Source organism: Camelus dromedarius, chromosome X (genome assembly GCF_036321535.1).
Source record: "Camelus dromedarius isolate mCamDro1 chromosome X, mCamDro1.pat, whole genome shotgun sequence".
Taxonomy (NCBI): domain Eukaryota; kingdom Metazoa; phylum Chordata; class Mammalia; order Artiodactyla; family Camelidae; genus Camelus; species Camelus dromedarius.
The window spans coordinates 103,555,229-103,582,543 of record NC_087472.1 but is presented as its reverse complement, the minus strand read 5'-3'; the positions used below and the strand labels follow the sequence as shown (position 1 = coordinate 103,582,543).

The 27,315-nt window shown below is 41.5% G+C and overlaps 1 protein-coding gene and 1 non-coding gene across 3 annotated transcripts; one reads left to right on the top strand and one right to left on the bottom strand.

Moving 5' to 3' along the window:
* On the bottom strand, positions 1 to 26,979 carry ASB11 (ankyrin repeat and SOCS box containing 11). Of its 2 annotated transcripts, none has more exons than XM_031445868.2 (7): positions 26,784 to 26,979; positions 15,472 to 15,551; positions 9,979 to 10,086; positions 7,146 to 7,296; positions 4,121 to 4,255; positions 2,801 to 2,992; positions 1 to 575 (listed from the first exon to the last, which is right to left on the bottom strand). In XM_031445868.2, exons 1-7 carry the CDS (start codon positions 26,962 to 26,964, stop codon positions 451 to 453), a joined length of 972 nt encoding a protein of 323 aa, XP_031301728.1. In that variant the 5' UTR covers positions 26,965 to 26,979; the 3' UTR covers positions 1 to 450. The 2 variants fall into 2 exon arrangements, with proteins under 2 accessions (XP_031301728.1, XP_031301729.1); XM_031445869.2 differs by lacking the exon at positions 26,784 to 26,979 and adding an exon at positions 25,741 to 26,028.
* LOC116151133 (U6 spliceosomal RNA) lies at positions 21,284 to 21,390 on the top strand. Its single transcript, XR_004134909.1, has one exon. It is a non-coding gene; the product is annotated as a U6 spliceosomal RNA (small nuclear RNA).
* Positions 26,980 to 27,315: the final 336 nt, after the last annotated feature.

Sequence of the window (27,315 nt, the reverse complement as noted above, 5' to 3'; positions counted from 1 at the left end):
AAATTTTAGCAGAGGTTTATTCATGGAAGGAAAGAAAGAAAGGGGAAAGGGGGGAGGAGCTAAATCAGGAACACATCTTACTTACAATCATCCTAATCTTATCCACCCAGATTGACATGTCTGCACACTATTCAGAATGACGACCCTTAGATAATCAAAGATCATGAATCTTGGAAAACAGCCTATTATTTGCATTCTACTTCACAATTTTTTTAAGTTTCTTAATAACAAGAGCTAAAAACCAAAAGGTTTCTGGTTGCCCCTTGGTTAAAGAAAACATTAAACTAACCAGGGGTTTCTATGCCCCGAGTGCTCCGATTCGTCAGGGATTTGCTCTAACTGGCTTAGCTCTAGTGAAGAGTCTAGCTGTTGGGTGTCTACACTAGGTGCCCTGGGTACAGAAGGCAGCAACCTGTTTCTTTCCGAGTATCTTCCCATGGACAGTTGGGACTACTGGTATAGGAGGAATCTTTCCAGTGGCTCCGGCAGATATAGCTTGTGGATGGTCTGATGACATGCTCTACCCAAGCACTTCCGGACACACAGGCGGCAGAGCTGGGAAAGAGTAGGTGGGCCTGAGGAAGGAATTAACATGGTGTGAACCTCCTGACAGTAGGGCAGGGGTTGGGGGTGAAGGGGAGACAAGAGAACTGGAAGAGGCTGAAACTTTCTAAAAGCTTAAGAGAAGCTGGGTCTGTACAGGAATTAGAGTGCAGTAGCAGATGCCAAATACACGCAAAGGATCCTGGTTCGCCCCTCTGGACAGGGCCATGTTTACATGGACCCTCCAATGGTAGTTGTATGACCAATCATGAAAAAACGAGGCTAACCAGAGAAAGTTGGGAGAAAGAATACAAATCACTTAGACTCCACTATACCCTGAACCTCAGTCTCATGGAGTCTTATGGAGTCATCATGCCCGTGGCTTTCAGTCCCAAAGGAAAGCAAACTAATAAGAGTCCAAAATACAGTGGAATAGGATGAATGAGCATTTGGTTGGAATACACATTACACAGGGGCATTAGTAATGCCCCATTATTTCCTAACTTGACTGTATCAATAAAGATCGCTTCAAGTAGATATATGTCATTAATGGACTATACAAAGTTCTCCTTTTCCGGAAGATCCTACTGTAACAGCATCTTGCCCCTCATGAGAAATGGTGACTGTATACGCAAAGAGGCGGGTATCACTTGGATTGGTACTGCCAAGGAGGGTCCACGTGACAGAAAGCTACCTGGAGGAGCAAGCCATCACCCTTAGTTAAAATCTGGGGAAGCAAGAGTGGGAAGTGTCCCTCATGTCACACGACTCAAGCCCTGCAGAGTGAACTCTGACCTAGCTGATGCTCATCATTCTAAAAAAAGCAGCTGTACTCATGAAGATAGAGGATAGAGGAACTTGCTTATAAGAAATATCAATCCTGGACCCGGAAACATTTTTGGTGGAAGAAAAGAAGAAATGTGACAATTGCTATAAACCACATTCTCAGCTAATAGCTGTTAAGTACCTGGTATATCCCAACTCAGAGCTGGTAAGGAAGATCATAATTCTTCTAGTAGAGATTCAAATGAAAGAACAATCATTCATGACACAGGCTATTGGAAATAATCTAGAGCAAAGTGTGGGGCTCAGACCAGCAGCAACGGCACCATCTGGGAGCCAGGGGGCCGTGCAGGAGGCCCCACCCCGGAGCTCCTGAACTGCAATCTGCACTTTAATGAGACCTCCAGGGGATTCGCATGCCCATTAAAGCTCAAGAAGCGCTGACCTACAGAGTATTCCTAAAATTCTTGAACAAAGCGTTCCACTTAGAAAGGATATAAGACATGGGGGTGGTTTCACTAAATGGAACTGGGGACTGAAACTAAACTCTTCCCCACCAGAAACTGTTTCAGAAGATTCAGGATCGGGGCATGATAACATTAAGAAGGCACAGTGGAACCCTAGTTCTTGCTTAGAATCCTACTTCTACTTCTTAGTAGCTGTGTGACCTTTTGAAAGCCAATCTCTTCAGGCTTCTCTTTTCCCATTTGCAGCTGGGAGAGTTACATTAGATTGTCCTCGTGGCTTTAAAGTTTTGAGAATTCAGTGAGATTAATCTGTGTTTCAAATGTAGCTAATGTCTGACACACAGAGAGCTGAATAATTACTATTGCTTTAACAGTCTCTCAAGCATACACATGCACAGTGTAGGCTCAGATACGTGTTCTCTTTCAGTGTGGACACAGCATGGTTCTCTTTAGAATTTGGGATATGAAGCCTGGTAAAGGCCCGCCTTCCCTCCTCTGGCATCTGGGGAGGTATCAGCCCATGGTGGGCGTGAGAGCGAGGCGATGCGGAGCTCTCCAGATCAGGGAGAGCAGGCAAACAACTTCAGCACTTCATCCAGTTTCTGAAATCCACACTCTGTGTCTCGAACTCAAGTATTTCTCATTTCCCCTGAATTGCCCCCAAATATTACAAAGCAGAGTTTTGGTCTGCTCAATCATGTGTTTCTACCAGGATAGACACGGCAATTCAACCTTTTCATGGTGAAAACAAAGTTCTTTGATTATCTCCTTGTCAATGTCAATACAGAACAACATACCAGCTGCATGTAAATGCCCCTTTGTTGTGAGTGAAGATATATACAGCGTACAAAATCTCATCTCAGTGATGCGAGGACTTGCCCCCTCCCACGTGCCACTCCCAATTAAAAAGAGAAAAAGAAAAAGGTAAGAAAGTCTAGAGATGAGACAGGAAGGAGAGAGAGCAAATGCACTTCTGGAAGAGAAACAGATGCCCCAGGTTTTCTTACCTTCTCGGAGCAGGAGCGCCTGCTCCACCCCGCTTTTTGGAGCGGCCAGGTCAAGGGCACTTTTGCCCTGAGCGTTTCTGCACTTCAGGTTAGCCCCATAGTCAATCAGCAGGTGGATGATTTCCACACTGTTCTGCCGGGCGGCCGCGTGGAGGGGGGTGTCCAGCCATTGGCCATGGTCAATGTTGGCTCCTTAACAAAGCACATGACCACAATTCAACACCACACGTCAATGAAGAGACACAACGAGCCTAAAATGGAGTAGCTGTCGATGAAGACAGCTTAAACACCATGATATATCTGACAAATCTGTGGAAATGTACTGCTGAAGCCTAGAACCTCAACAATACCTATTAAGGCTGTTTAGAAATATTTTGATGAGAAAAGTGAATAAAAATATTTTTAGTCATTTTAAATGCTTTACTTGCTTTCCCATAATGACCTGTGTGACATACAAAATTAAATAGTTGAAGCTTCTTTTACATTCTGTTTGTTCTGTTTTTTGGCAAAGGACAAAGCTAAGTTTACTTAAGTGTTTATATTATTCTGGGCTCAAAAAAAAGTTTTCTGAATTACTGTAGGGAGCATTAAATGATAACAGATAAAAAAGACAAAAAAAAAATCTTGGAGATAAAAATTCTTATTTAAAGGTTCTTACTACAATCTCTACCTTTATGTCAGCGGCTAAGTTTGGGGGGACTCTCTAACCAAATAATAGTTCCAAGACCTTTTATCTTACCCTGGATTCAGTTTTTGTATATGCCTTTTATAATTTAAAAAGTTACTAAATAATTTAGCAGGACTGATCCAAAGTAGTCTGTGGCAAAATATCTGTTATTTTTACTATCCAGCGTCTTCCTGGTGACCACACCCAGATTTCCCTCTGGAGAATCATCTCCTGTGATTCTCAGTTCATGTGTTTCCAGTGAAGCCCAACAACTGCATTATGGACTGAAATCTAGTCCTAAGCCAATCCGTGTGTTGCATTCCCTCAGCCACCATGATTGGTTCAGAGATGAACATGTGACTCGAAAAGAGCCAATGAAACACAATTGGTTTTTTTCCCCTGGGATTTATAGGAAAGCAACTCTTGCTGTCTCTTGAGACCACCAAGGAGAACCACACCAGGTAAATGGAGCCAGTATCAAAGGAAGACAAACTAAGAACCAGAGACACTCATTTCTCTCAGTTCCATTTTAAGCATTTAAACATCAAATGCTGTCAGAATTTTGTCCAGCCTGACAAGAACTTTGTCTTTGAAGCCATAGAAAACCTACAGGGTTAATAAATCCTTCTCATGAAAAGATTTCTGGAAGTTACCTAATTCTAGAAGTTTCTTCACACAGTCTAGCCTCTGGTAGGTGCAAGCCACATACAGAGGAGTTCCAAGGTGAGGCACTTCTTGGTCAATGTTGACGTTATTTGCCAGCAGAATCTCCATGCACTCTCTATTACCTGGTGGAACACAAGATGACCTCACTCAAGTAAGGGAAATATTAACTACTCCCAGAATGATAGGATTGCTTCCCTGGAATGGGCTTTGGAAATAACCCAGATTTTTTTTTAAGCAGAAAAAAATGTGGGGCAGGAGGAGGAAATCTTAGAAGTCTCCCAAATGAAACCATTAAAAGGAAGATCATGCCCATGGGTCCCCCACTGAAGTTCTTCCCTGCCACCCTTGCAGTACCTCCCGCCAAACAATGGGCTCCAAGTGGCACAACTGAAATCACTCTCTATAATAAGTCATTAGTCTACAGACAGAGGCTGCCAACACCCAGGGGATAAATGACTCATCCAATTGCTACCCTGAAAAGGCAGTGCTCAAATCCAAGGCCCAGCCCTCCTCTCTCTCCATTACAAATCTCTCCCTCTCTCCTTCACCCATGCATGTAAGACTGGGTGGATGGCCACACCACGCAGTAAAACCTCTGTATTTTGGTTAACCTGGTAGACACCTATGAGAATTAATAAAAAGCCTCAAGTACAGAATATATTGAAATGCACTCGCAAGTTTTGTGGCTAACAAGAACTCTTTTTTTTTTTAAGGAGGTACTGGGGATTGAACCCAGGACTTCATGCATGCTAAACATACACTGTATCACACTGAGCTATACGCCCACCTACCATAAGAACTCTTTGAGGAAGCATTCTCCTTGGAGAGTTTGCCCAGTGAATAGATACACATGATTAATTTGTAGCATATGAATGATTTGTTTGGGAGCAAATGCTTCTGAGGTATTGATGGGAGTTTTATAAAGAGTTTGTTCTTTTTGAAGATTTAAATATTTCCTTAAAAAAAAAATCTCACCATTGGTGATTAACTTAACCAACCTTTTCTTTATAGATAACATAAAAGTAAGTTTCGTTTCAAGCCTGCTTGATTTATCACAAATTCCGAATTACACATATAATTATGCATGAAAATGTACAACTAAGGATTTTGTGAATTCAATCTGTTTGTCCACATAAGTAAATATTATACCTGGATTATAGCATCAATCTGTCACAGTATTGACTCAGACTAACCTAGCTTGTTCCTAGAGGTTTAAAGCTATAAGAACCCAGAAGTAACATCTAATCGGTACCTAAAATCTGCCTGGTAAATATAGTGTATCTAAAAAAACATTTTGAAGTCATCCTTGTCCCTTTTTTTGCCAGTGAAACTGAGCCTAGCTTGAGTTAAATTTAAGTATTCTCTGGAAGTTTTAAAAAATAAATATATGAAAGTTTAATGATTGGCACTAGTATAATAGTATCTAAAATAATGAATTTACTATTCATCTTTCCACTCTGTGGACGTTGCTCCTTAACATGTTTTTAATACAGAAAAAAATTTGTAGAAATGCATGAATTCACATGTTTATGATAAGTATATATTATATATATATATAATAGGTACATAGATACCAAATACTCCATATATAACCATCCATGCACTGCAGAATTACTTAAGTAATTCAAATTATTCCCAGTATTTATCCATTTTTAAACATTTGGATGGAAAGACAAATAAAAGATTCATTTTTGCTTCAAATCAGTATTTATTTAAAAATTTTAAACACTTACATCATTTCCAAAGTAGACTATTTTCCTACAACTTAAAGGACTTACTTGAAGTTTGGGAAATGACCAACATCAATTATTAAAATCAACAAATTATTTGTTTTTTAAAAAAAATTTGGGGGGGGAGGTAATTAGGTTTTTATTTGTTTTTAGTGGAGGTACTGAGGATTAAACCAGGGACCTTGTGCGTGCTAGGCACACACTCTACCACTGAGGTATACCCTCCCCACCCAACAAATGTTTATTAAATATGTACAGGACATCAAAACCATATATATGTTGAGATTTGGGTCTTTTGTATCATTTAAAGTAATCCACTGCAAAAAAACAAAATTACCAAGTGACACGTTTCATAACCTGGGGCAAATTTTTCACTACTGCCTTTTGAAATAAAGACTTTAATCCCCATCAAACCAGCAGAGATCACTGTTCCACAGAGTTCTAACGTCTCCATTGTATTTCTGATCTCAGTATAAGAGAATTAGTCTACCCGTGGGTAGCACAGAAATGTAACATTTTAGGTGTGACCTATGACGCATTCCATTGGCCTTTCAATGGCTCTTCTTGTTCATGCCTGTGCATATAGTTTTAAAAGTCGTTAGTTTTACTCTTTCCCGTCATTTAATTTATTTTTTTTTAATTCTTTTTTTTCTTTCCCGTCATTTTAAAAGGAACCGACAACACAGAAGTCTGGAGTCAACTTCAAGATTTCCAATGCCCCGCTTTTTAAAGTTGCAACTTTTTTTTCAATAACTAATGACCTTGATGGCAATCAGCTCATCTAGAGTATATTGCAGTTACGTTTAATCTTCCATTAGAGATACTATCAGCCTTGGCTTTCAGAAACTTTCATAGTTTATTTTATATTAATGGTTGATATTTTATGGGCTTTGGGGCAGGAGCCATTCTTTTCTAGGAAGGACAGAGACATAAACACACTGCAGCTTGTGCACATTACCCCTGCAGCCTTGACTCCACCAGCTGCCTCCAAAACACCAGCAAAGAGTTGCAAGCAAGACCTGCTGAGAGACTGACCCCAGGAAACGGGTCGTTGGAGACAGAGAGCCAACCCCAGGTTATAAGAAGAGCTGTTTCATGCCCCAGGGGTATTTCCTGAAGACTTAGGCATATGGAAGCTCCCGCTGTGGGACGGCTAAGCCACACACAGTTTACTGGTGAGGAAGATCTGGGAGACCCTTGCATGGTAAAAACTGGATCATTGCTTCGTGCACACTGGAGTGAGCCCACCAGTGTTTTGTGTGCCCTGTGGTGGCTCATTTACCTCTCTTCACTGCCTCGTGGATGGGGGACGCCAGGTGCACCTCGAGCTGGGCCTTGGCTCCAAACTCCAGCAGCACGCTGACGCACGCCGCACTGCCACTGCAGCAAGCGTTGAAGAGGGGTGTGGCTCCGTGAACGGTCACTCCATTGACCTAATGATGGGCAAAGAGAGAACCAGAGGATCTGCTGTTTCTTTATCACCATCTCCAGGTGTGTATTCCTATATATCAGCCTGGAGAAACCTCCCGTGCAGGTAAATGAGTGAGGCAACTCTAACATCATGACACTCGGATGTTTTTAGGTACCGGTAGCCTCTCAACTCTCACCTATAAATAATATCACAAGTGGGACAAAATGGGGCAGTTTTTAAAATGTATTCATGGGTATACTAGAGCTTCTTAAGAGCCTCCTGACTGTTGAGGAGTAGTCCTATATTGTGGTTTAGAACACGGCCTCTGGAACAATTAGCTTAGGTTCAAATCTCCGCTCTCTCCCTGATGTACTCAGAAAGCTTGGTTGGGATACTAACTTTCTGTGCCTGGGTTTCCTGATCTGTAAAATGAGGATCATAAATAATCTCCCTCATGTGGTTACCGGGTAGATCAGGTGAGTTACTACATGCTAGACGCCTAGAACATTGCCTGGTGCCCAGTAAGTAGTCAAAAAATTCTCTCCATTTTCAATTAATACAGAGCCGACTCCCTCTCCCAATCATGATCAAACATGGCAGGAACCAAAACTGGAGAAACCATCTAGCTTAAGGTCCCAAACTCTCCACTTGTTAAAAAATCTCCTCAGCAATTCCCCATAGTTCTTTCTTGCCACAAATGTCCTTTCTGGTCTACTATAATCCACACAAGTTGCATATGCCTGCAGGGACTCCTAGAGAGATCATGACCAAGCAAAACGCACAAAGAAAATAGCCATCAACCTGGTGTCTCCAACCAACCTCAGTGCCTTCCAGGGATGCGGGAGGCATGTGAGAACCAGCACAGCTGGGAGGCATCTTTGAGTATTAGCAATAGACTGGGAAGACCATCAGGGAACCAAGGCACAGTGGGGAGGCGCTGGTAGGACTGAAAAGTGGGACAAGGAGAGTCTGATGTCGAACCATTTTTGCCTCAGCAACTAAGGACACTTGCTTGTGATAATCAGGATCCTAAACCCAAAAGACCTTTCTCTGCAGTGCCAGGAGGGTCCCCATTCAATTGGAAAGTTAAAGCTGAGATGCTAAGATGCAGAGACAGACAAGGACGGGACAAATGTGTGTAAATTCATACACTCTAGGGATTTCTAACCTATTTACATTTTTACTGAAAAATATTTGGCAGAACTGGTCTGGTTTGCTTTAACTAAGTATCATTCTCATCCTCAGTCCTGGACATCTTCTAATTTAATTTCCTGTAAGTTACTCTCTCGGCTCAGGTCAACCAACATTTATTGAGCACCTATTAGTCGCCAGTGTTTTGGAAACAAAGGTGAGTAAGACCATGACCTCTCCTTGAATACACTGAATTCTTTTAGGGAAGACAAATACAAAAAGAGAGAGCACAGACTTGAAAAGTATTTAGGAAGTAAAATCAGGGGATATTGTAATTAATTAGATGGGGAGATGGAAGAAAAAGGATGATTCGAGGTTTGGGGCTGGGGAAACCAGTAATATGTTTCACCGGGTCTCCGAAGCTGGACATCCAAGAGGAGGAGCCGGTCCCAGAGGGAAGAACACGATAAGCAGTTTCAGATGCACTGAGCTCAAGGTACCCATGGGACGGCCAGTCTTGAGGAATTGACTACTGATTGATCACCTTTCTCCTACTCCTCTTCTCATTCTGATTTGAATGTTAAGTAACATAATATTTATTGACTGTTCCCCCATAAGATTGCCAGAGACAAGGGACTATGTCTTACTCTCTTTTTTGTCCCCCACAGCACCTCCCAGAGGTTCCTCTACGACTCAATGTTGTTCGCTATTTCCCAACAACTTGAAGGGAAATGGTCCCCACCCAGCCTTGCCCTCATTACATGAGAGTTGATTAAGTGGTAATTTAAAGAAACACAACCTAATGAAGACACATGACTGCAAGGCACCAGAGAAAATCGCTTTGCCCACGGAAGACTTTTATACTCAGTTCTACACATAGAAACCCAACTCCACGTAAAATGCAAAGAAAATCTTCGTTAAGCACTTAAAAGCATTACAGCTTACAAGACAAAGAATGCAAGGACTGAGTTTAAAAAAATGAAATGAACAAAACAATATTTGGCAACTAAATAAAGGTCATTGAGATTTTCAAAAGTACTAATTTCAGAATTCTAGTCTGCTATCTGTATTACATACAGCTCCTGGGTCACTCCTTGAAAACAAGGAGAGAATTTAAAAATAAGATAAAGTTAATTTTGTAGTGTTTTTCCCATGTATTATTTATTAAAAGTTCGTTTTGTTTGATAACTTTGTTCGATAAAAATCGTTATGGGTGTAGGGTGTTGAATTAAGAATGGTTTTTGATTGCTGTTAAAATGTGAGCTTTTTAATGTTTTACCATGAATTTTCCAAGACCAGTTTTCAAATTACGTTAGCCCAAGTTGGTTTTTCTCAAGTCCGCATCACAATTTTGCACGAGTTCTATGAATTACCTTGTCTGAACGTTCGCACACGGGCACAGAGGCTGCAGGGAGGTGTAACCAGCAGGGCTTCCCAGCCATACAGGAATATGGACACGGATGGGGCCAGGCCTGCGCACCCCACCGCGGGTAAGCGTCCGGAAGGTGATGCGTCTTTAGATGTTAGCGGTTGCACCTGGGCAGCCAGGCCCGCGAGCGGGGAGGGTACTCACGTGTGCTCCGTTCTCCAATAAGGCTTTAGCGCAGGCGACGTGACCTCCAAGGCACGCCTCGTGGAGAGAAGAGACGCGGTTAATTGTTACCAGGTTCACATTGACACCCTACAATTTGGAGAGAAATGGATTAAAGGTTGCATTAGCGATAGAAAGGAAGCAGGATCGTGGGACATGTTTCTGAGTGTTCAGGGCCTGCAGGTACCGTCCAGAGAGGAGCAGAGGCCATGACCAGGGGAGTCCAAACATGGCTGGGAGCCTTGGATTCATTTATTTATTCAACAAAAGCTTGCTCAGCCTTCTGGGCCAGGCAATCTGCTAGCACCTGGGTCTTCAAAGCTTATGACGGGTCTCTCTCCTCTAACTGCCTAGTGGGGAGACAGACATGGCTGCGGGAGTTTGCAGGAGTGGGGACCCAGCAAGAATATTGCTACACTGGAAGCATATTCATATTTTAATTGGGAGCATGGGGGCTCCTTACGTCTGGCTCGGGGGTAAGAAAAAACAGAGCAAATAAGGTAGTATTCAGCTCAGGCTTGAAGCATAAAAAATTTCAAGCTAGGAAAGCAAAAAGAAAAAAAGAAAAAGAGCATCCATTAGCCGGGAACAGGATATGCAAATACAGGACACAAAGGAGACCGTGGCAGTGTAACAGGGAAGGACAAATCTGACTCCACATTGGATCTGTTCCTTTAGCGCTCACCCTGTGCTCTGTTTCCGGTGCTGAGTCACGCTGGTTCTGCACCTTTTGTAAAAGAATGTTGCCTGGAGCCTGAAATCTACAGGAGAGCCCATTCTCAAGGCTCTGAGCTTTTAAGGTGCAACACTTTTCCATTCATAGAGAGATAAAACGTTATACAACAGAGAATGTGTCTTGTGGGAGGTTTGCAGGACCTTGTGACCTGACCTACGTGGACAGCTGCAAGAACAAAGGATTCCGACACCAAGAAGTTTGCAACAACCAACCACAACCCCCTCGCCTTTTTAGTATAAAAGGAGCCTTAATTCTGACTTGGGGAAGATGGTTTTCCAGAATGTTAGTCCTCCATCTTCTCTGTCTGCTGGCTTTCTGAATAAAGTCATTGTTTCTCACCCCAACACCTCATCTCCCGATTTACTGGCCTGTTGTGCAGCGAGCAGAACAAGTTTGGACTCGGTAACAGCAGGGCCACAGTTGGATAGTTTGTGGATCAGAAAGAGCCCACATGTGATAGAGGCGGAAGAAGAAAGGGGAAGTGGGAGACAGGGGAAGACAAAGGAGGAACTAGGAGATGGGGGCTGATGCAGGGGACAGCTTGAGCCAGACTGTGAAACACCTTGAATTCCAAACAGGGGGTGCAGGTCTTGCAGGGAATGAGGCGCCTTTCATGTCTGTTAGGCTATAGAAGGCCTGGAGCTAATACGTGAGACGTTTTAGGGAAAGCACACTGGTAGCGCCACAGAGGGTTGCTTGGTGACATTGAAGAAAGGAGAGCCATGAAGACGTGGTGGTGAGTTCAGGCACAAGCTGATACGGACCCGAGATGGGTGTGAGGAGCAGGTGACAGAGTCCAGGGTTCAGGAGGTAGAATTGGAATTGGCACAGGTGACTTCCAGGCTCAAGACTAGAAAGTGAAGTAGATGGTGCTCCCAGGATTTCCGTGCTGTAGGAGCAGTGATGCTGACCGCCACGCCTCCACTGCGTGGCGAGGTCTTGGCAGTACCAGGGTCTGGAGCCAGGGGCTTCTCCTAACACTCATCTCCGTACCCAGATCTCCGCCCGGTCCTACACACTTGCCCTCTCCACACTGTCATGCTCCACTTGGGAGTCCCCGTGCTAGATGACAGACTCAGCCTAGCTGCCGGCCAGCTCTGACTTCCTGCTCTGATTCGAACAACTTGGCCTTTACCATCTCCCACCATGATGACTTTCTATCTGTGAAAGGGTTTAGGTTTCTGCCAGTCCCCAGCTGAATTCTGCTTTTGATTCCCTGCCTCACAAGTGAGCTGCTAAAACCTTCCAAAATCTAGTGCATGACCCTGAACCCCAAACCCCAACCTAGGTCCCTGTGATCCCCTACCAGACCTCCGTGGTACTGGCTCTTTCCCTGCTGTCAGCCCCGTCATCTTAGGGCCTGGCTATGCCTCCTTGGTCCTGTCCATTTTTATGTCCTGAATGTGACATCATTACTCCAGAGCTGTGCTATATATTTACAACTGGATATCTAATATAAGAAGGTTTCTTTCCTTTTTCCCATGTATAATTTCAAGAAAAAAATAAGAAAAAATTTAAAATAGTCCACAAGATGGCAGCAGTGCACTAAGGAGAAACTGGCGCAAACTCACAGAATCCCTGGAATTGTACAAATGCAATGCTGGACAGACCCGAAGGATCATCTAGAGTGAATCACCTTCATTGCGCGTGAGAAAATGGAGGAGCAGAAAGTTCAAACTATTAATAAGATTTGAGGTTCCCCAGCTGTCAGTGACAGCCAGTGTGATCAGCAGGAGCTCCGGATCCTCGGTTTAATGTTCTGCTCACAGCACACCACACTATCTCCATGTAAGAGAGGAGAACACAAAGTAGAATAATCCATTTTTTACTAGTGTGTAAGGGTAAAGAAGTGGGGATGTACTAAAAGGTTGAAGAATTCTCCATGAAGAATGAGCTTTACTTAGTGAAGCACAGTATAGAAACCAACATGCTTATGAAGTACAGTTAAAAAGAGATGCTGGGGGCGGGTATAGCTCAGTGGTGGAGCGTATGCTTAGCATGTGTGAGGTCCTGGGTTCAATCCCCTGTATCTCCATTAAGAAAAAAAAAGTGCCAAAAGCAATACGATATCCTGGACTGGATTCTGGAAGAGAAAAAGGACTCCAGTGAGAAGACTGATGTCAACCCAAAAGTCCGGGGTTTCCTTAGTATGATTGTACTGATGTTAATTTCCTATTTTTGACTAAAGTACCACGGATATGTAAGATATAAACACTCGGGGAAGTTGGGTGAAGGGTATACTGGAACTCACTGTACTGTCTTTGTAACTCTCCTTTAAAATGGTTCTAAAATTAAGCTTATTAAAAATACTAATAAAAGTATTGAGCTGAGGGGAGCCAAGACAGAGGAGGTGAACGCAAGACTTTTCACTGTGTACCTTTTTATTTCATTTTAACTTTTAAACTATGTGACTATGTCACCTATTAAAAATAATCAAAACAAATAACATGTTAAGTGCTCAAAGACAGAAACAGAGTCATCGATACAATGAACAAACAGGTAGCTGCCAGAGCAGAGGAGGTCAGGGGAGGAGAGAAATGGGTGAAGGAGATAAAGAGATACAAATTTTTGGTTACAAAATATGTGAGTCACAGGTATGAAATGTATAGTGTGGGGAATATAGTCAGTAATTATGTCATATCTTTGTATGGCGACAGATTGAAACTACACTTATCATGGTGATTATTTTGAAATGTATAGAAATATTGAATCAGTGTGTTATATAACAAGAACTAACAGGTGTTGTGGGTCTTATACTTCAAAAACAAACAATCTCATAGAAAAAGAGATCTGATTTGTGATTAGCAGAGGTAAGGGGTGGGAGGACAAGGAATGGATGAAGGCAGTCAAAAGGTACCACCTTCCAGTTCTAAGATAAATAAGCACTAGAGATGTAATTTAAAGCATGTTAAAGGTAATTAACACTGCTCTATGTTGTACATGAAAGTTGTTAAGAGAGTAAATCCTAAGAGTTCTCATCACAAGGAAAAACATTTTTTCGATTTCTTTAATGTTATACCTATAAGAGATGACGGATGTTCACTTACTGTGATAATCACTCATGATGTATGTAAGTCAAATCATTATGCTGTACACCCACCCTAAACTTATACAGTGCTCTGTGTCAACTATATCTCAAGAAAACTAGAAGGAAAAAAATCAAACCAAATAAAATTTTAAGCGCTTAAAAATAAATGAGCAAGTGGTAAAATCAAGTGCAAAGTCCACCTGATTACTAATAGCAGTACTGTTTTCCTTTTGCCTCTACTTCTTAAGAAGTGACACAACTCCTAGGAGTTCGAGATTTGCAGATACTGACTCACATGTATAAAATAGATAAACAAGTTTAGACTGTGTAGCACAGGGAACTGTATTTGATACCTTGTAGTAGCTTATGGTGAAAAAGAACATGAAAATGAATATATGTATGTTCATGTGTGACTGAAGCATTGTGCTGGACACCAGAAATTGACACAACATTGTAAACTGACTATACCTTAATTTTAAAAAAATTTAAAAAAAAGAAGTAACACAACTTATAAAGGAGAAAGAAGAAAAAAAGGCACACACACCCAGAGAAAAGGAGCAGTGTACCCAGCTGTTTAAATTCAAAATGAGGAAGCCAGGTTTGGTGGCAGCTAGGATGTGGAAAAGAGATCTAATGACTTCCCTTCTCTGTACACACGTAGACTCTAAAATAAAGTAAACGGACTGTGTACACTTTCACTCATTCCACAAATATTTACTAGGCCTCTATTCATTATTCAAGATACTAGGGATACAGTCATAAGTAAAAATAAATTAGTCTTAAGAACGAAGATTTTAACAAATCTTCCCAAAGGAGTAAGATGTACCCATTTCTCAACCTAGTTTAATGTTTGCTCTTGAAATACTGTATCATCAGAGTAGATGGCTCCCAGTGATCAAGATGGCTCCTGATTCTTGGTATTGGCTCACTTGTGTAATCCCCTCCCCTTGGGTGGGGGCTAGATTTATTGACTGGCATCTAATGAGTAGAACATGGCAGAAGTGACGGGATATCTCTTTGGAGAGTAGGTTATATACTGAGACTTCCTTCTTAGGCACTCTGTCATGCCCTCCATGGAGGAAGCCAGCTACACAACCCTATGGAGAGGCCCATGCATCAAGGCATTGAAACTGGCCAACAATCTCATGAGTGAAGCAGATCATTCCCCCATCAAGCTGTGAGATGCCTATAGCCCCCACTGATCCTTTGTAGCCTGTACCTGCAAGAGTACAGGAGCCAGAGTGGAGCCAGTGGAGCCAGAACCACCCAGCTGAGCTGCTCCTTGACTCACAGACACTGTGAGAACCTACGTGTTTACTGTTTTCAGCCACTGTGTTTCAAGGTAAATTGTTACAGAGCGATAGCTGACTAATGCAACTTTAGGGCTGCTGAAGGAACACTGGGAGAGTATAAGGCGAGTTAGTACAACAGAAGTTTGAGGGCATCCCCCATCAGCCTCTCAGGGAAGTTTTTTATGAAGCAAAGGAAGACTCAGAAGGGGAAGGATGGAACTGGGCAGAAAACCAGCCAGCTCCCTAAGAAAGGCAGGGCAGGAGGAGCAAATGGTGAGTTGTAAGAGGACACGTACACCTGGAACAGCAGTGCTGGGGCCCAGATGGGGCCAGGAAGACTTCTGCTCCAGTTACAGCTAAGAAAGAATGATGCTTGGTTACAGCATAAGCCCAAAGGATCACATCTTTAGTTTACTTACCTGTGCAATTAGAGTTTTAAGGGCCAGCAGGCGCCCCTGAGCCGCAGCTTCATGGAGTGGGGACCGATCAGCCCAGCAATCTGAAACACAAATCAAACACAGAGTCAAGGTCTGGAGTCTTCTTACTCCAGCTTGGTCATGTGCCCACGCACGGTAACAGGAGGTGTGGGGGAAGAGGAGGGAGGCTTGCGTCACTCATGAGGTTCTCTGGTCGGCCACTTCGCAGGGTGACAAGCCTCTGAGGGTACAGTCCACGGGTTTGGTGGTGTGTGTGCACAGGGAGCACAGACAATCTCTCTGGGCGGGGGGGGCGGGGACAGTTTTAATAAGCAATATATTTCATGCAAATAAATAGTGCCCAGTGATGGCATCCAATACCTTCGAGGAAGCAAAATAAAGGGAAAAGCTGGTCAATGAACTCCCCCACTTTCTTCTTTCCCTTGCCTCTCCCCCTCCCCCCACCCTAAAACTCAACATCCTATACACCAGGAAGGAGACCCCGAGGGACCAGGGGGAATGGTTTGGTTCGAAATTCCCTAGGTAATTGTCTCTGTTTCATTTGGGTAAGGAAGACTATGTTTCATGATGCAGAATATTGTTTCCCAGATGACATGATCTGCCTAACAGTTTTTGTGATGGCAGTTGAATGACATCTAAGTTGAGTGACAGCTAAGCACGGGGCCAGTGGAGCCACACTGCCTGGGTTCAAGTCCTGCCTCCACCAGTTACTCTGTCAAAATGGGCAAGTTACTAAAATTATTCAAACCTCACCTTTCTGATCTGTAAAGTGGGGGTATAGCAATCTAGTATTTAGCAGCTTCTTTGGTCTCTAATGAGGCCAATAAAGTCCATCCATGATGTTAGTTGCTCAAGAAAATGTATGATTGATAAGTACACGTGGGGGAGTAGCGCTCTAAGGGAACAGCCTCAGAACTGCCTCTCAAATGTATTTTTCTTGTAACTGCTTGTCAGTAAACAAGACTAACCAGCTAGCTTAAAGGTGCATTGGAGAAGTAACCTTCTATTAAACTTGCCAAAGGGCGATCATTTATTTTGGAAAACAATCTACACTGGCTTGTAGAATGTGGGCATTTTTCAAATTATAACTGTGCTCTTCATACATTGACTAGCATGGAATACAGTTTGGATTCCACACAAAGGGCCCATATTATCACCCTTTTCTAGGTGATCCTGATCGTGCTAAGAATTCAGGCTTTCCCATACCTGCGACCTTGGCAAAAGCAATCCCATCAAAGAGGAAATCATGTGAACTTGAAATAGCTCGTCCTCAAGGAGAGAGTGAACTTTTCCAATGGATGAGAATCAGGGTTATCAACAGGCTTATTTCCATAAGCCCTCTTCTTACACTGAAACTCAATTTTTATCTTCTCTAGCCCTTTGGGTTATGAAAAGGGAGAGAGCTAGAATGAGCTCTACAGGGTTGGATTGAAATTGGAGCAATGGGTATGAAAATGTGATTTTCAATATATGTGTGGATAAGGAGATATAGTGCCTATATAAATATCTATGGGCTGAAGGTGGAATCTGATGACTCATCTGGTTCTCTCTCTCTCTCTATATATATATATATGTTTATATCTATAGATATATTGATATATCTAGACAGAGAGATAGAATAGCACTGTGCACTGAGAAAACCTAAGCCAGGACTCCTTGGAGAAATGGCTGATTCCAAGTCTAGGCTGGGAAAAATATAGGATGGGCGTCAAACATCTTGCCAGAGAGTAACACAGTGCTCAATGAATGATGGGAAATGTCAAAAAGTACAGAACCTGGCTGCAAGGGGCTTCCACTATCCAAATATGGGACGATTTGAGCATCAAAATAAATAATGATTATACCCTAGCAAATAAAATAGGAATCTGTAAGGCCTCACTGAAATGAATAAATAAATAGGGAGAAAAGAAAGCGATTCCTCATAGTAGAACACCAACTTAGACGTAGGAGAAATCACAGAATCTGCCCCAAATGATCTCCCCACAAGATAATTACACCATTATAAAGGGAACAAGGGTCATTTAACAGAGGAGCAAAATTGTAGGCACCACCTTACCCAGGGGATCAAAGTGAACATCAGAAGTCACTGGAGCAGATGGGCACAGAGTGCCATCTGATGGAACGCGCGACAAGCAATATCAGGTACTATTGGAGGGCGCACAGTGGAAAGAACAGAGCATCGCTTGCAAGCTTCCTGCTCAAAATGCATAGCCTGAAACTAATCATGAGGACACTGAAAACCAACTCAGACTGAGGGACATTCTCAAAAACAATTGTCCCGTAACCAATTCCAGGAAGGACTGAGGAACAGATTGAAGGAGTCTGATGAGGCACAAAGTCAGAAGGCAGCGTGTGCACCTGGAATGAACCTTTTTGTTATCAAGGATATTCACTGGCCAGTTGGGTAACCATGAATGGAGTCTCTGGGCGAAGAGAAGTGGGAATTCTTTTTACCACTCTTTTTACTTCCTGTCATTTTGAAATTAGTTCCAAATTAAAAGTATCTATATTAATCAAATCACTGATGCATCCATACTCCTCACATGTAGAATGTTTTTTATAATAAGAACAGACAAAACTTTTAACACGAAAAGATATTGTGTATTGTATGTCCAGTTGTCCCTGAGTCGGTTAAAAGTTGATGAGTGGAGTATTTTTAATCTCTTTGGACACTTAGCATTTGCATAAGCTAGGAATAATGAGATAATGTATGCATATAATCCTCATTAGTCAGCCTGGGCTTTCTCTGACTACATTTCCATCTCATTCAATACTAAGTGTGCATCAGACGTTGTCCTCTTGCCTCATGGCTCCCGGGAATGGACACAAGCAGCGGGGTTGCAAGGATGGTCTCTAGCCGCGGATGGCAACTCAGCACCCAGACCAATGCAAGAAACGAACCCACAGCTGTGGCTTTGTTATTCCTCTGTTCTAACAATAGCCTGTCAAACCAAGTCACCAGAAGGTACTCTAAGTACTTGCTTCCAAAATAAAACCTGGATTTAAGTGGCAACTTGCTCCGATTCACTTAGAATATCAACACGAAATGGCTTTATTATTTTTAAAACTTTCCTCCTCGGGGGCTGCGGTGTCCCCTCTCCTGCTGGGAGGCAGGAACCTTAACCACAATTTCCTCCTAATAGTAACTTTCTGTTACTCATCAGCCCCCTAAGACCCACTCCGTCCACCCAGCCTGGATAGATCTCACAACCCTAACGCTGAGCGCAGGAAGCTGGACGCAAAAGAGGATGTGCGGTGGGATTCCGTCTACGTAAAGTACAGGAGGGGCCAAACTCACCTTGGGCGTTAAGAGTCAACAGTACCACGAGTTGGGGCAGGGGCTGACTGGAGGTGGGCATGGTGGGGGCCATGCTGGTCATAAGCAGTGTCTTGCTCCTGGGAGCTGGTACCTGACTGTGTTCGTTTCATGAAAATCCAGCCAGCTGCTTGCTTGGGGTGTGGGCACTTATCTGTATTTATATCCTACTTCAGTAAAGAGATTTCAAAACGACCAGTCCACTGGACAGTCCGCTTTAAAAACCCTCATCTCCGCTCCTCTGCCCACTCCTGGGGCAGGGCAGGGCCCTCTCTCCCGCCCGAGCGGCTGCAGGAGGAACGGCAGCGTGTTCTCACACAGCTCCCCACTTCCTTCTGGAGGTACCAGCTCCCCTGGTGCCTTAGGGGTGGGGAGAAGCGAGAGGGACGGGGATGGGGGTGGGGTGGGGGTGGCCCCCCGGCTAATTGGAAGAGGAATCCAGTCCTACCTTAACTGCAGGTCTCCCTCCTGGTCCACCCTTCTCACCGGGGGTCAATCCCAGGTCCCTTTCCTATGCACTGGTACTTGGCCACCTCCCCTAGTGTCCCCCATCAATGCAGCATCCTCTGATGCCCCGCAACTCCCATCCCCGGAGGCTGCGGCAAGCCTGCGGGGTGGGGCCATCTTGCGATCCACGGAGGAAGAGAGAACGGCGGGTGGTCCAGGGTGTCTCCCTCCACGCCACTGCTTTCCAATTCTCTTTCGCCCAGTTTGAGGAGCAGAGAGGTCAGTTCAGGGAGTCGGCTGCTGAAGTAGACTCCTGACTTGTGAGGGTGAAACGCCAGGCTCCCCTCCTTTCAGGGGCTACTTGTCTCAACCTGCGGTCCTCCTGGACCCTCCATCCCTTGGCTTTCAAGAGAGGAGGGAAGAGTCTTGCTCCCTGAACCCGAACATTCCAAACAACCCTTTGCCCCGAATCAGATCTCACTTCCGGTAAGCGGCAGAAAGAGGACTGAAATCCAAGGTTTTGAGACTTGAGAACGCACCCTGTTTGGGTTTTAAGAACTTCTGGGTTGTCCATTCTGCTTATCTTCATGGGAGATTTACTGGTAAGGGATGCTTTGCTCCACCCACCTCCATCTCTATAAATAACGTGAAATAAATCAATTGGATTGCCTTAAATGTGGAAATCATTTTGGTTTCCCAACTGGAAACAAAGCCACTCTCAAGGAAGTCACCTTTCAGTCACTTTGTTTTCCAGCACTTGCTTCAAAGGACCTTGAGTTTTCACCCAAACCCCTTTTCCAGAAACTCTGCCACGGTGGGCTCTTTTGTTTTTGTACTTTTATTCCCAACAGGCAGTCTCTTGCTCTTATCATCCCTGTTTTGCAAATTGGAGCTAATTGTGAGAAATTGAGGATAAAAGTTATTTGGCAGTTAGGGAGTTTTTCCATTCCTTTCAGGAAATATGCATCTAAGCTCTCCAAATAAATGAATGCTGAAGTAGGAATCAATCATTGGCTTCTAAGGCAGTCTATTTTTAGTTATTTGGCAGACTGCCTGTGTCACAGGGCTGCAAGTACATTTTGAAGATAGTTTACTCTACAAATATGTTTACTTGTTCCTGATGAGGTGTATGGAAAATGTTCAAGTCCTTTTTCATTCCCCCCTTTGACTTTTTCTCAGAATGTGATTTATATCTCTAGTTCTCAGGCCCTCTGAATTACAATTTCATGACAACTTCTAAAACCATAGATTTCAATAACAAAGTTGGTTCAGATGGAATACAATTGTCTGACTTCCAAGGAGTCAAGATAAAAATCAATTATTATTTTTGGGTTTCTTTGTAATTTTTACCCTTCCAAATTGACTAACAAGTATTTGAGATGAGTGGTTTGTTATTAAAAAAAAACAAACAAAACAGAACTGCCCCACTGGTTATAATCTCCAGGGCCCATGGAACAGTCTTTATTCTTTTTATTCAAGTTCCAAAATCATCTGAAGTAGTATCTCCTCCTGCAGCATTTAACAAAGAAAAGACAGTTCAAAAGGAGTTTTGATTTTGACCCCAAATATGGGTCCTAGCAGAATGAACAATATTTTAAGTAAAACAAAGGTAATTGGAAAAAATGACAATAAATTTCCTGAGATATCTAAAATATTATAATAAAATTGAGTTAAAAAATGCATACTCTCTAAATACCTCCGACATCTTTCTGCAGCATGTTAGAAAGAAGGCTCCTTTGAACCCACTGGGAGCAGGAGACCTGAGCTAAGATGACAGGTGGGGTGGCAGAGCCCTGCTGAGGACTATTTGTCCCAACTTGGGAAAGCCAGCAGGCACCTGTAGAGAACCACTCAGAGGATGGCTGGGCCAAGGCTTGAGGAGACAACCAGCAAAACTGAACAAGGCAAGGGAGAGGACTGGGCAAGAATGGACTGAAGGCAGGAGAAAACTGTTGACGTGGGAAGGATAGAAAAATGGAGTCAGGATGATGAGTCAGGCAGAGGTGCAGCCATCAAAGCAAGGGCAGTCTAGTGCTCACTTCAGCAGCACATATACTAAAATTGGAACGATACAGAGAAGATTAGCATGGCCCCTGTGCACGGATGACAAGCAAATTCATGAAGCATTCCATATTTTTTACTTAGGAATAAATCTGACCAGGAAGTGAGACTTATACAAAACACTGACTAAGGAAATTAAAGAGCACTTAAAGAAATGGAAAGATATCTCATGTTCTTGGATTGGAAGAATTAATATTGCTAAAATGGCCATACTACCCAAAACAATCTACAGATTTAATGCGATCCTTATCAAATTACCCAGAACATTTTTCACAGAACTAGAACAAATAATCCTGAAATTTATATGAAATCACAAAAGACCCAGAATTGCCAAAGCAACACTAAAGAAAAAGAATGAAGCTGTAGAAATAATCCTCCCAGACTTCAGACAATACTGCAGAGCTACAGTCAACAAAACAGCACAGTATTGGTACAAAAACAGATATATGGATCAATGGAACAGAATACAGAGTCCAGAAATAAACCCACAAACTTTTGGTCAATTAATCTTTGACAAAGGAGCAAGAACATACAACGGAGTAAAGACAGTCTCTTCAGCAAATGGTGTTGGGAAAAGTGGACAGCTGCATGTAAATCAATGAAGTTAGAATACTCCCTCACACTATACACAAAAATAAACTCAAAATGGCTTAAAGACTTAAACATAAGACACTATAAACCTCTTAGAAGAAAACATAGGGAAAACATTATTGGACATAAATCTCAGCAACATTCTCCTAAGGCAGTCTACCCAGGCAATAGAAATAAAAGCAAAAATAAACAAATGGGACCTACTTAAGCTTATGAGCTTTTGCATAGCAAAGGAAGCCATAAGCAAAACAAAAAATAACCTACAGAATGGGAGAAAATATTTGCAAAAGATGAGACTGACAAGGGCTTAATTTCCAGAATATATAAACAGTGCATACAGCTTAATAAGAAAAAAACAAACAACCCAATCCAAAAATGGGCAGAAGACCTAAACAACCAATTCTCCAATGAAGACATACAAATGGCTAATAGGCACATCAAAAGATGCTCGGTATCACTAGTTATCAGAGAAATGCAAATTAAAACTACTATGAGGTATCACCCCATACCAGTCAGAATGGCCATCATTCAAAAGTTCATGAATGATAAATGCTGGGGAGGGTGTGGAGAAAAGGGAACCCTCCAATATAGCTGGTGGGAAAGTAGTTTGATATAGCCATTATAGAAAACAGTATGGAGATTCCTCAAAAAACTAAAAATAGACTTACCATATGATCCAGCAATTCCACTCCTGGGCATATATCCAGAGGGAACCTTAATTCAAAAGATACATGCACCCCAATGTTCATAGCAGCACTATTTACAATAGCCAAGATATGGAAACAACCTAAATGTCCATAAACAGATGACTGGACAAAGAAGCTGTGGTATATTTATACAATGGAATACTACTCATCCATAAAAAAGAATAAAATAATGCCATTTGCAGCAACATGGATAGACCTGGAGATTGTCATTTTAAGTGAAGTAAGCCAGAAAGAGAAAGAAAAATACCGAATGAACTTATTTACAAAACAAAAACAGACTCACAGACACAGAAAGCAAACTTATGGTTACCAGTGGGGGAAGGGGGTAAGAAGATTTGCAGATACCAGCTAATATATATAAAATAGATAAACAACAAGTTTATACTGTATAGCACAGGGAACTATATTCAATATCCAGTAGTAAGTATAGTGAAAAAGAACATGAAAATGGATATACGTATCTTCATGTATGACTTGAAGCATTATGCTGTATACCAGAAATTGACACAACATTGTAAACTGCCTATATGTCAATAAAATATATATATATATACACAAATCAAGGGCAGTCTAGGGGGGAGGGTCTAACTCAGTGGTAGAGCACATGCTTGGCATGCATGAGGTCCTGGGTTCAATTGCTAGTACCTCCATTAAAATATATATTTTTTAAAAAATTAAGGGTAGTCCTTTGAATTCAAAAAAACAAGGACAACGGATTTTAGGCATAACACTTAGAACTAATTCTTTTAAAGGGCACAGAAGTTCCACAATCTCTTATCTGCACTTGTAAAATCCCTCCAAATTCCAAAAACCAAGTTTTTCCCCAAGTTTGATGCCAAGCTCCTTCGGCAGCAAAACATGGTCAGAACTCAGGTGAAGCAATTTATTATTTTTAATTTGAATTTTCACTTAGTGTGAATATTTGTATTTTCACTCGAGAACTATCAAAACTTTTTATTATGGGAGACAGCGCCAGGCCCTCCTGGGAGTGTTGTGTGATATACAGTGTACACACTGTGTAATCTTCCGAGTATCCCCCAAACTCCTGAATCCTGAAACATGTCTGGCCCAAGGGTTGGGAATAACAGATTACCAACCTGTAGCTACACTTTATTTTTACCGAGTTTGATGAACAAGTCACTGTACTAAATATAGCTTCAATTCTGGCCAAATTAGCAAAGGTTGAAAAGTCATACACCATCTCTCAGGAGGGAGATCGTGCCTGCAGAAATATCTACGGGCTGAAGGTGGGAGCCGGTTACCCACGTGGATATAAAAATACCAAGGGCCAAGACAACATTTCAAACTGAAAATATATATATATACAGCATAGTGATTCAGATATATATATATATATATATACACACACACACATTCCTTTTCATATTTTTTCATTGTAGGTTATTACAAGCTATTGAACATAGTTCTCTGTGTTATACAGTAGGACCTTGTTGTTTATCTGTTTTATATATAGTAGTTAGTATCTGCAAATCCCAAACTCCCAATTTATTTCCCTGCCTTTCCCTGCCAGGAACCATAAGTTTAGTTTCTATGTCTGTGAGTCTGTTTCTGTTTTGCAAATAAGTTCATTTATGTCATTTTTTTAGATTCCACATATAAGTGATAACATTGTAAATCGACTATATGTCAATTTAAAAAATAAAATAAAACCATAAATATATATAATTGACAAATTACACAAGCAGCCTGAAAAAAACCAGTAACAGCCCACCAACCATAGCTTAACTCAATTCTGTGAGTTATTTACAAATGTAATAGTTTAAACCACAAAGAAAATACTGAATGATGCACTCCAGAATATGAAAAAAACTTTCCAGCCAGAAAAATGATATTTAATGAAGGACGTGATATTAAGTACAGCTTCCAAAAGAAAAGTGCCAGGACCTAGGACAGGCTAAACTCAGCCCTGGCTGAGCTTTTTACTGCCTCTCCTTGTTTTTGACAGCGCTGACGACAGTTTACAGGGACATAATATGCTACTGGAATCAAGAAAGGTAACCTTGGGCTGAGACTTCTGTAACTCAGTTAGCTGACTTACTGATTAAATGTCACATACTTTTCCAACAAGTATTTGTCTGACCAGCGAGCAGCAAAGGTGATTCCTGGTTTGAGTTGAACACTTGCACAAAATTTTGTTGATGTTTTTAATTTTATTTAAAAAAATTAATTTTAATTGAAGTATAGTCAGTTTACAATGTCAATTTCTGGTGTATAGCTTAATGCTTCAGTCATACATATACTCATTTTCATATTCTTTTTCATTATAGGTTACTGCAAGATATTGAATATAGTTCCCTGTACTATACAAAAGAAACTTATTTATTTTGTATATAGTAGTTACCATCTGTAAATTTTGGTCTTTAATACATGTAGCTTTAAATATATAGAGTACCTGACTGTAAACAGCATCAAAAGAGAAAAAAGCTGTTAAAATCATGTAAAAATCACTGTTTCTGGCGTGTTACTGCCAACATTACTATAGAAAGCCTTATTTACCACCTCTGGATATACTATTACCTATGTGTGTGCACGTGAGAGTGAGTGGTGTGTATATGTATACGCACCCACCCATCCACACACACATATACATGTATATAGGAAGGAAATTAAACTGAGAAATTAACAGGCACTATTCTCCCCACTGCCTCTTGCTAGTGATCATCAAAAAATACGTTTTTGACTTTCTAACACCATGCCACTTGCAAATTAAATGACTATTATCCTAGGCGCTTGAACAAGTAAAGATATTTGAGCTAAAGAATGAGTGAGCCCTATTTAAGAGATTTGTATTATGGCTCCAGGTTTTGACTACTATAAAACTTCCTTAAGAGAATACTTGCTCCATTAAGGACCACAAAGGCAGAAATAATGCCCACGAACCCTAGGTGAAAACATTTTTAACATCTTCTTGCTGATACTGACTTTATCGGCCTTTACCTAATTTAAACCATGAAGAGGTAGCTATGAGACCATCAAAACTGTTACTGAAACTTTGAGAAAGCCCTCGCCCAGATTTACAGATTAAATTAGAAAATAGCTTTTCAGATTATGCTTAACTTGAAATGAAAGTTACTTTTACTTTTGTAAAACCAAGTCTAAGCAACATACCTCCCTGAAATGTGTGACAAATATAATCCCCAAAAGAAATCTCTTTCCACACTCCGGGCCTTCTGCCACTTCCTGAAACTTGGAGATTCTTCTCATTTTCCCCCGTTAATTGAAGCATTCTGCTGTTTTGTCTTTGGAGGGCTTAGTTCTTGGGATAAGACTGCTGTTGTCTAGTGTCTTTAAAGTTGTCTAGTGTATTGGAATCACACAACATATGTCTATTTTGAAAGAGAATCCGGGATGCAAGGCGAAATGGATACTAGATAAAGAATGAGGTAATCCTGGAACCTCTACGAACACTAAAAATACATAGGGAAATTCGGAACTCTATTTACGAACAAATACTCCTCTCTCAAGTGGCAGTCCCCAATAATGACGATATTGGATTCATTTATTTTTGTATCATCTCCCTACAATTAAGGTGAATCATTTTTGGAAAGAAATGGAGACTAAATTCTACAAAGCAGAGACTTTAAAATGTTTTACCCAAAGGTTGGCATTTCATATTATAATAACCTTCGTTTGCAGTGCTTTACCTAATGCTGCATATAAATGGATTCAGTGGAGGGTTTTTTTCCTGACAGTGACAAGTGGCTAAGCAATTTGAATTGCAAATGACAGCACAGAAATACATATAGAGCATATATATTGCTGCTTTAAGTCAAATGTATTGGTCATTCCATTTCCTGGGGAAGCAGTTTTGTTAGAATGCATTGTTAACATTTCATTAAAAATATTAAAGAAGATAATCCTATAAAGTCTTTCTTTTGTTAGTAGAAATGAGGTTTCTCAAAATCAAGGAAGCCACCACCCTATTAACTTCTTTAAAAAAAACTAATGGAACTCCTAACTTGCAGGAAAAAAAGCTAAAAAGGCTTCACAAATTGGTGCAGTCAACACCATTTGCTACTTTAAATAATAATTTTTTAAAACTACCCACTCAAAGCCAAAGTATAAATAAAATCTGCCTTCTAGAAATACTACTCACATGAATTATCTAGGAGGTTTCCTTTAAAGTATTGGGGAAAAATTCATATTTTTACCTGAAATTTCACCATAGATCTCTTCTGCTATCCTAGCCGCTTCTTTTCTATTTCCTTTGACGATATAGAAATGGGTTAGGAGCGCCAAGAAAACTTTAATTAAAAGCTTGAAGAAAAAAAAAGTAGCAAACATTGTAATAAAAATGTTTTTAAAGCCATAGGAAACAGGACCGTCTTCCATTTTGGCTTATACTCTGTATAGGTTCTTGGGACTGCAAAATTTCACTGAGTTATAATTGGTATCATATGACATCTATTTTAAACCTTCTAGCTCTCAGTGCTCCTGTTACGGAGAACTCAGCTTGTAGATTCTGAGCTAACTGTGATTTGGTGACTGTGTGTGCTGACATTCATGGCAGTGTTAAATGAACTAAAGAAACTTCCTTCTAACCAGAACCACCCAAGAGTTCTAAACGTACATTCCTCAGTTTAACAAACAGGACTCGTGTCCAAAACTTTTTTATTCCTAAATCTGAGTTTTTGCTACATTATGTTGGAAGGCAGGACTGGAAAGATAAAACAAACGTCTCAT